Consider the following 10,406-nt stretch of genomic DNA (forward strand, 5'->3'; position numbering starts at 1 on the left):
GAAAGTTTGGAAATTGTTTTGGTAACACTAAATAATTATGTGAACAATTTTTAAATTGTTACTAAAGTACATGTGTTAGTTATATATATTTGAGTTTGGTAGGGAAAAAAGAACAATAGTTGACGGCCTGCTGATTAATAAATAACAGCCTTCTCCTTCAAGGAAGAGGGGATGAGCCTTCCCTAGATGTGCTACCCCCATTCCTCACATAGCCCATTTACTAGTAATTAACATCAACTTTCATATGCCCAACTCACATGTATTTATAAATATATATATATATATATTGAGGTGCATTCAAGTTGAATCGGATGCTCAATTATTAAAATAAATATGTATATATTAATAATGAGCATAAATGTGATGCGTTTACGCTCTTAGAAATTTTGATGAAAGAAGAAGATTGGGTGAATTTGAAACTATTTGGGAGTTCTCTATCATTATAATCATTCAACAGTTATTTTATGAGCATTGTTGGAGGAAAACAATATGTTACAGAACGTTTGAATAGTTTCTTTGGATTGCGGTAGTTGTAATGAAATATCTATATTATATACCATCCAATGATTATGAAAAAACTACATAGCTATAATAAGGGGTCATGCTTAATAACATCTACAGCTAACTGTATACATATTTTAAATGTGGATGGAGATAATTTTTGCCATAAGATGATGGTTTCCTCCAACCAAAGGTCTCTGCCAACCACCGGAGGTGATGACCAAAGGAGGTCAATCAGTGAAAAGTTGCGGCATAAAAATTTATTTATTTATTTATTTTTGTGTGTGATATACAAGAAGAATTTAGTAAATTTGGTGAAATGTTTATGATATTTTAAGGGTCTTGTTAATGTTTACCCTTGAAGCACATGCTAAAGAAAAAGTTTGTAAATATTGTACCATAATTATTACAATTACTTTCATGCAAAATGTACAATACTTTCAAACTTCTTAACATGTGCAAGGCACACAATAACAAAATCTAGTTTTTAAAAATGAAAATAGACAATAATTTGTAAAAATAAATGTTACCAAACAAGCCCAGGACTAATCTTCCTACCAAAATAAGTCTGGTATCACAAAATTTAAATATTAAAACAACGATAATTAAAAAAATAACAAGTCTGTTTCTTCAGAAAATTTGTACTTCCGATATTGTCTAGTACAAAATGCAGCAAAGTTGCATTTCCTGCTTTCTAACTATCTCTGTGCGGAAATTTAACAACCACCTTCAGTCTGCAGAACTATCAACTGGCTCTGTGTCTCGGAACCTGTCAGCACAAACAAAAACAAAAGGCAAACAAGATAATCTTGAAACTCCATAGAACTCGGTAATATATCCATTCATATGGCTTCGTTTGGGAAGCCAAGTTTGGATTTTTTTTATTTTTTATTTTTTACTATTTTAGCCCAAAAACACAAAATAACTTTTTTAACCTAATAAGACAAAACATCACATTCAACCCATAATCATTACATTCTTCCTCTCACAAAGGGCAAAAAAACCAAAAGCTCTGTCCAAATAAGGCTTTTTAGCCCCAAGCTAAAATAGCCAAAACAATCAAAAAACCAACCCACTTCCCAAACGAACCCATAATAAGATATATGATACTGGGAATAAATTTATGCCCCAAAAAAATGACAAACAAGGCAAGGACAAATAACAAAATAGAACAAAGAACACAACTAGATTGAATGAAAATTAATCACAAAACAAAAACAGTCTAGTAAATCCAATCCAGTACCCTTGTGGAGCTGCAAAACCCAACTCCAACAAGTCCTAGCTGTGGCACAAGAATTGAATAGAACTTCCGAAAGCAATGGTTCCCCATGAATATATTTTAAAATCCTAACTGTAACACCATCATTCCCACCAGTAGTGGAACCATAACTTCTTGTTTAGGAAGGCCAATGCGAGTGTATCAATAAATTAAGTTACCATTAGGTACATTATTACTCAAAAATAATTTCTTAGGTAAGCGTTAAGAAAAAAATATATATTTAATAAGGAAAATCTAATTCTATAGCAGTCATTTTTTAATACATTTTTTATTTTTTCATTCAATTTTTAAGCTATATAATTATGATCTTAGTGTGTAATTAACTGGACCATTATTTTAAGGCAATTTAGTGGTTGATATAATTTAGATAAATAAAAAAATCTACTTATAATTTTTATAAGAGAAAACAGCAGACATTTACACCATGTATAAAGTCAAATTAATAAAACTTAAGTTATTACATTCTATGTGAAATTGAAAATAGTTGCGATCGTGAAATAGTAATCATGAAATATTGGACCAACCTAAGAAGCACGGACACCTCTAAGAAGGTGACATATCCGTATCGTGTTCGTGTCGGACACCGACACTCTTTGGACACGTGTCTGACACTCTTCAACACGTGTCCTATTTTTAAATTTTTTTTAAAAATCCAAACACTCTTTAAACACTTGGAGGACACATGTGTCAATCACTTAAATACACGTGTCTATTGATTAGACACATGTGAAACTAATTATAAGTTTGAATACAACAACAATTTAAGATATAATAATAAAACAAAACCCATATAAATTTATAGAAATTAATGTCATATTGCATTTTATATTATATTTGAATAATATATTTATATATATAATATATAATAAATATATAAAATTATATATTTCATGCGTGTCCCCCACGTATCGTGTCCTGTATTTTTTGAAAATTAACGTGTCAGCGTGTCCGTATCGTATCCGTGTCGTGTCACGTGTCCGTGCTTCTCAGGGACCAACAGAATAATTTTGAAAATTTTAGGGCGCCACCATGGCCCCTTGTGATCTTTAAATTGTTCTGTGCCTGCTACCATTGAAACTCCATAAAATCCACACTTGTCAAGCCGATAAATAGTTAATATGTTCTGCTATCCTGAATCGTAAACTTAATGCTACCTCTATTAAATGCCTACAGAAAATAATAGAATGTGGAACTAAAGCCAAATATACACAATCATCAAGAAGCCTTTTGGTCCGAAGAGAGTGTTCATTAAGGCTCCGTTTGGGAAGAAAAAAGCCAAGCTTTTTTGGCTAAAATAGCCACAAAAAACAAAATAGGCTATTTTAGCCACAAAAAACAAAACATCAAATCCAACCCATAATCATTACAATCCTCTCTCACAAAAAAAAGCCAAAAAAATCAAAAAAATCCTTCCCAAACCAGGCTAAAATAGCCTAGGCTAAAATAGCCAAAAAAACAACCCACTTCCCAAACGGAGGCTAACTAGTGTTTAGTGCCCATGCTACTAAGGCTATTTTGTTTAGGAGCTAGAAACAACATTGTTGAATCATGCTACATATCTTGTATTGTAGTATCACTTCTTTCGTATCATGTATGCAATTGCTATTTTCTGCATAAATTAGATGCCTACTGTTTTGTCATGGACTTTTCTTGCAACTATTTATGCATTTGTCTTTGTTGGAAATAAGAGCCCCCTCTCTCCATGCCTCCCCATCTTTCTATAATTATAAGATCATAAGATTTCTGACCCATGTTCTAAAAATCAATTCCACACCTCATAAAGCAACTTTGAGTTGCGCAAACAAAAGCAAAACAAAAATCAATTCAATAGGTCAAAATATGGTAGGGAAAAACATCATGAGTTTTTTATACTCTCAAAAGAAATTAAGACAATTTGTTTAACTCTATTGTCAAGACCACTTTTAAATACAGTTTTATGCCCAAAACACAGTATTCCTAGAAACAAAATTTCTTCCCCTGAGCAACTTAACAAAAACAGAAAAAGATAATTCTCGATTGAAACATTTTCCTTTCCCTTCCATTTTAAACCTTAGCATATACATACATATATGTATATATATTTACATACATAGATCTATGAAAAGAGTAGAGAAAATGCCGATCAAAAAAAAGAAGAAAAAAGAGTAGAGAAAAAACAAAAATACGAGTGATTAAAACTTGTAATACAATGGCTCGCATCTAGATCTACCAGATCTTCCAAAAGCATAATGCTTTTATTTTCCTCCGCTTATAACATCTTCAAAGATGTAAATCAAAACTAAGATCTCTATGCGTGAGAGCTTGAGAGACGAAGACAGTTGAGAGGAATTTTGGAATTTTGGAGTTTAAAGGTCTTGATTTGTTAGGGTTTCTGATAGAGATGATGGAAGAATTAACGAAAAATTGAATACACAAAAGAGAGTGATGTATTGAATTGGCGAGAGAGGGAGAGAGTAATTTGCAGAATTGGGGGGAGAGAGAGAGAGAGAGACGGTGATGCGTTGAATTGGAGAGAGAGATAAGAGAGCGAATTGAATATAGAGAGAGTGAATTGAATTGGAGTGAGAGAGAGACAGTGAGGTAGAGAAAGAGAGGGTGATGTGTTGAATATAGAGTCCGAAATAATGAGCTGGATCAATTAGGGTCAATCAATGTCTTGGGAAGATAAGTTGGATTGATAATAGTCAATGTTCTGGGAAGGTAAGGGTACTATTACTAACCCATCAAATGGCAACACGTGGATATATCTATATATACGAAATACGGCTGGATCAGAAACGATTTCATTTGTACTAAAACTGATACTTGACTGAATCTCAAGAAAATTTGAATGATTTAAACTACAACCGACCATTGAAATCAACAAAACCATCTGTGATAGAGACGGGTCAGTCGGCCTGGATAGTATTGATCGGGTAGGCGGTTATTTGAACACCACCCCATAGTTCAAAAGGTTCATGTCCACATTGAAACCAATGCAGAAACATCCTGGTTCCATAGTATGGAATGCTTCAATGACCACTATTAATAAATCCTATGAGATAGTTGGGTGACAAATAGACAAAATAAAACAGATGGCAAAGAAGTACAAAGCAAACTAAAAGGGACCCTGGCATTGAAGCCCCAAAAATGGTAAATTGAATTGTCTTTTTAAGTTCATATACCTGCAATTTGAATATGTTAAACAATTCACAAATATATTATGCTAACTAACACCGTGGTGGAGGTAGTGAAACTACACCATACTCCAGCACCAGGGCTACAAAAGTATCGGATGGTTGAACTACATTACATTCTCACGTAAAAACACTATAGTATCATAACTCATTACATGCATCAAAGGATAACAATCTCAGAAGCAGTAAACTTTATATTCCATTGAACTAATAGGTTGAACTAATAAAAGCAGGACTCAGCTAATTATTCAGGCCCCAGCATAGACTTCTTCAATATGAGAATATGAAAATGCTATAACATCCTTGGTTTCATAAATATAAACCAGGAACCATGTAAAGAAAAGATATGGTTTTAAATGTAGAGTAATCATAGGTAGAAAAGTGATATAGACATGTCATGAACTATAACCAATGATGTAGACAATTTTTTTGGCTTACCCACCAAAAATAAAAAAGAGCAAAACAATATATGACAACAATAAATCAGGTTCACATGAAGTTTTCTTACCTAGCGGCCAAAATAGGAGGGAAAGGTAGTTGCCGCAGATCCAAAACCAGATTGTGGCCTTGTTGCTGCCGCTGCTGTTGCTCCTGCAGAAGAATGTCCCAATTGAGCGTTCTGGTAAGCACCGAGACCCTGCATAGCAGCTTGGGAACCGTAATTACCCTGTAAAGCAGCTTGAGAACCATAACTACCCTGCAAAGCAGCTTGGGAACCATAACCACCCATCAAGCTCGGGTTTACGCTATTAATGCCATAATTCCCACTGAAACCCAATGATGGGTTTGCCCCCATGGACGGGGGCAACCCAGTCTGATTCAATGCCGAGGCCATCATCGGATTTGCCAACCCAATCCCGGGATTTTGGCCCATCATAACTGCAGCCGTATTAACATTTTGACCAAGAATTCCCGGATTCATACCCAAGCCATAATTCATGGTGTTTATCTCACTCTGCTGTATTGAAGCAACACCACCACCACCAACAGACGCACCCAACACAACTGCCTGGTTTTTATTATTCCGACCTTCGGCAGCTCGCCGGCACTGCATTTGAATCCCTTCAAACACCTTCACAGGCTCTTCCAATGCCTTCTTACAATCCTTTTCATTCTTGTATATAAAAATTGCAAACCCTTTTAGCTTCCCAGTCACAGGGTCATGACCCAAAGGACCTTCCTCAATTTCCCCAAATTTCGCAAAGAAAGATCGAAGCTTTTCGGGATTCACATGAGACCCGACATTCGCAACATAGATTTTCCTACCAGCTGGCTCTTGACCGGCCTGATTGTTGGGGACTCCGGCAGAGGCGAGCTGGCACGAGGCCATTCGATTCCCGATCTTCTTCTGGCGCTGCTTGAGGGCTTTCTGTGCTGCGATTCGAGTCTTGAAGAGTACGAACCCATAACCCTTTGCTCTTCCTGTGACTTTGTCAGTGACGACCTTGCATTCTTCGATTTCGCCGAAGGGTTTGAAGATTGAGAGGACTTGTTCGGTTGTAGCGTCCCATCCGAGGCCATGAATGAAGACATTGCGATGAGCCGGATCGGACTCCGCCGATTGAGTGATTCGAGCGATGATACTAGGGTTCTTGAGAGCGGCTTCTTTGAGCAAATCAAGGATTTGTTCTTTGCCGAAGGGTTCGAGAAGCTTTCTCATAGTTTCTTTCTTCAATTCATCATCATCTTCTTCTTCTTCTTCTTCTTCTTCTTCGTTTTCTTCTGATTCTTCTTCGGACTCTTCTTCCGATTCCTCTTCTGATTCTTCTACTTCTTCTTCAACTTCTTCTTCTTCTTCTTCTTCTTCTTCTTCGGATGATGAATCGGGCTTTGCAATTACTTGTTCTTCGACTTGAGCTTGTGCTTTTCTCTTTTTCGCCATTGAGACCAAAATCTCTCTATCGCATACAGCTAGGGTTTCAGTTTCGTTCTGCTTTACAACAAGAGTGACTTCTCGCTAGCAAGGTTCTCGTAATTATACCCTTTTTTTTAATTTTCTTTTTTTAAGACCAACTCTAACGCTACGTTTGGATCGAATGATTTGAAGCGAAAAGAAAAAAAAAAAAATGAAGAAATATGTATTTTTTTTATTTGTTTGGATAATTTAAGTGGAGAGAAATAAAAAGAAATGAAGAAAAATTCATTTTTCTTATAAGTTTCATTTTCAATCTTTTCAAAATTGGATAGATTGGGAGAGAAAAGAAACCACTATTTTCATAATACTAATTTTGTCCCTACAAAAATAAAAGAAATAAAATAATTGAAAATATAAAAAGGTTATTTTGGTAATATAATATAAAATAATTTCTTTTATTTTCTTTTCTCTTAATGAAATCTAACTAAACAAGAATGAGAGAAATCATAATCATTTTTTTTATTTCTTCCTTATCTAAATAAAAATGAGAGAAATCATAATCATTTCATTTCATTTCCTTTCTTTTATTACTTAAGTAATCATTTCTAGTTCGTTAGGTTTGGAATACTTATGGGCTAAAATATTTTTTGATAAATTACACTGTCACCCCTTGAGGTTTATATTTATTACAGTTCATTTTTTCACCTTTTAGAAATTACATCTTCCTTTATGAGGTTTAAAGTTTCATTATAGATTCCCCTCAGTAATTTAATTTTTTTAAATACCAAGTTTTCCCTCACTAAGTAAATTACATTGACACCGCTCACATTTTAAAAATTACAATCCCCTCCCTAAGGTTTAAAGTAGCATTACCAATTGTCCCCTTGGTTACTATTAGTTGGAAAAAAAATTAATTAGAAAAAAAATTAATTGAAAAAAAAATTTGTTAGTAAATTTTTAAATTTCTGTTTAAAAACCAACATAAACTCATTTTTTGAATTTACGTTTTTTTCTCAAATTTACAAACTGAGACAACAATTTATAAACCAAAAAAATTATCAAACAAGTTTTTATGACAGTTTTTAAAATTTTTGTAAATATAAATTGAAAACTGAAAATGAAATGGTTACCAAACAAGTCTCAGATGATAAAAATGTCGTAAAATTAACTAATAATTAAATAAGTTACCAACGTAAGAAATGATTTATTAAAAGATTCTTAGGCTATGTATGGTTTGATTTTTAGAAAAAAAAATTAAAAATTAAAAATTAATTTGGTTAAGAAATAAAAAATAATTATCATTTAAGGGTAAAAAATAATTATCATTTTAACTTTTGGGCAGGTTATATACATACGTATGGCTGTTTAAATTTAATTTGTAAAAAATTATTTCTAACTACTCGAAAAATAAAAATTATATAAAAATGATAATTATTTTTTATTTTTTAACAAAATTAATTTTAAATTTTTAAATTTTTTTTCTAAAAATCAGACCATACATAGCGTAAGAATCTTTTAATAAGTCATTTCTTATGTTAATAACTTATTTAATTATTTGTTAATTTTATGACAATTTTACCATCTAAAATCTGTTTGGTAACCATTTCGTTTTTAGTTTTCAATTTATATTTGCAAAATTTTAAAAAATTGTCATAAAAACTTGTTTGATAATTTTTTTGGTTTATAAATGATTGTCTCAGTTTGTAAATTTGAGGAAAAAATGTAAATTCAAAAAATGAGTGTACGTTAGTTTTTAAACAGCAATTTAAAAATTTTACTAACAAATTTTTTTTTTCAATTAATTTTTTTTCAATTAATTTTTTTTTTCCAACTAATACTAACCGAGGGGGCAATTGGTAATGCTAGTTTAAACCTTAGGGAAGGGATTATAATTTTTAAAATGGGAGGGGTGTCAATGTAATTTACCTAGTGATGGCAAAATTGGTATTTAAAAAAATTAAATTGCTAAGGGGGAAATCTGTAATGAAACTTTAAACCTCAGGGGGAGAGATGTAATTTCTAAAATGTGAGGGGGTAACTGTAATAAACATAAACCTTAGAGGGGTGTCAGTGTAATTTACCCAATAATTTTAGGGCAAATTTCACTTTATTCCGTATAGTTTTGGCTATTTACGGATTATTTCTTGACGTTCTAATATCACTACATAATCTCTTGTGATTGATGAACTAAAACGCACACTAATTTCTGTTAACAGAAATTGTAAATTGATAATTATACCCTCATCTTCATTTTGTTATTCTCTCTCTTCATTTCAGAGAAAACCCAATTCTCTCTCCACATCTTTATCTTTTTATTTTCTCTCTATTTATTTCAAACTTTATATGTATATATACATATATATATATATATATACATACACAATCTCATCTTCATATCTCTCTCTCTCTCTATCTCTCTATTTCAAACTTTGTTTCTTGTTCTATTCCGATTTAGTTTCTTTTTTAACACCTTTACTTTTGCTCTGACAGCTTCAAGCTCTGCAACGACTTTTGTATAATCAGCAACTTGTGACTCTAATCTTCTATTTTTTTTTTTTGTCAATAATAATCATCTCTGAATTAACACAGAAAACATGAAAGAAATCAAAAGGCTAATCAAAATAATGTTAATTTGAAAGAAATCATTAAAAAAAAAACAAACCCAAATCAAAAGCCTAATTTTTTACCCAAAAATAGATTTGCATAAATCATGATTTGAATAAATTAAGAATAGATGGCTCTGAAGTGGCTGAGGTTATAGATGAAGTTCTCCACTTCGTTGGAGATCGACAATATATGCATAGGAGGAATTTCAGTTCTCTTCAATCAAAAAAATAAAATAAATTAACATGGGTTTGGATTTGTGTATGTATACAAATATATGTATATATATGTGTGTGTATATGTATGGGAGGAATTTTATTTCTCTCCAATAAAAAAATTAAAAAAAAAAATCAAATGGGTTTGGATTTGTATATGTATATGTACATGCACATGATCAAGAAAAATATATATATGTACACATGATTAAAAAAGTGTTTGTTCAATTGATCAGAGATGTGTTTGATCATCCTGTGAAAAAGAATGGATATGGGTGGTGGTTTGAGGGGAGGAGAGAGAGAGAGAGAGTAGAGATGAAGAAAAAGAAGGTTGAAAATAAAATGGCATCTTTTGTAAATTTGAAGATGTAGAAAGTGTATTTTCGTCATAAAAACGGACTCACTCTCTATAGAGATGCGTGACTTTCACATTATGTTATCTTAGACAAAAAAGTTAACTGTGCGTTTTAGTCCATCAACCACAGGGGGTTATGTGGTAATTTCTGAATGTCATGGGGGTAAACCGCACTCGGCCCAAACCACAGGGATAAAGTGAAGTTTGCTCAAAATTTTATAAGGCAAAATTTATTATTTTAGTCAAATAAAATAAAATATTATATTTAATTTATAATTATTTTATTTTTTCTCTTATAAAAATAAAAAAAAGTTAAAAACCTATTCCAAATAAGATTTTTTAGCCCTTGATAAAATAGTCAAAAAGTTAAAACATCAACCCACATCCCAAACTAAATTTATTATTAAATTTAAATTTGGTG

General features: G+C 32.3%; 1 protein-coding gene across 1 annotated transcript; it reads right to left on the reverse strand.

The window, feature by feature from the left end:
- Window positions 1–1,047: 1,047 nt before the first annotated feature.
- Window positions 1,048–6,999, reverse strand: LOC114290183 (RNA-binding protein P). Its single transcript, XM_028234081.2, has 2 exons — window positions 5,465–6,999; window positions 1,048–1,270 (listed from the first exon to the last, which is right to left on the reverse strand). Exon 1 carries the CDS (start codon window positions 6,836–6,838, stop codon window positions 5,465–5,467), a length of 1,374 nt encoding a protein of 457 aa, XP_028089882.2. The 5' UTR covers window positions 6,839–6,999; the 3' UTR covers window positions 1,048–1,270.
- Between the last annotated feature and the right edge of the window lie 3,407 nt (window positions 7,000–10,406).

This window comes from Camellia sinensis, chromosome 10 (genome assembly GCF_055761805.1).
Source record: "Camellia sinensis isolate YWXY chromosome 10, ASM5576180v1, whole genome shotgun sequence".
In the NCBI taxonomy this organism is placed as follows: domain Eukaryota; kingdom Viridiplantae; phylum Streptophyta; class Magnoliopsida; order Ericales; family Theaceae; genus Camellia; species Camellia sinensis.

Excerpts from the sequence above, each read along its gene's own strand:
- LOC114290183 (XM_028234081.2), bottom strand. The coding sequence starts at position 6,838 with ATGGCGAAAAAGAGAAAAGCACAAGCTCAAGTCGAAGAACAAGTAATT.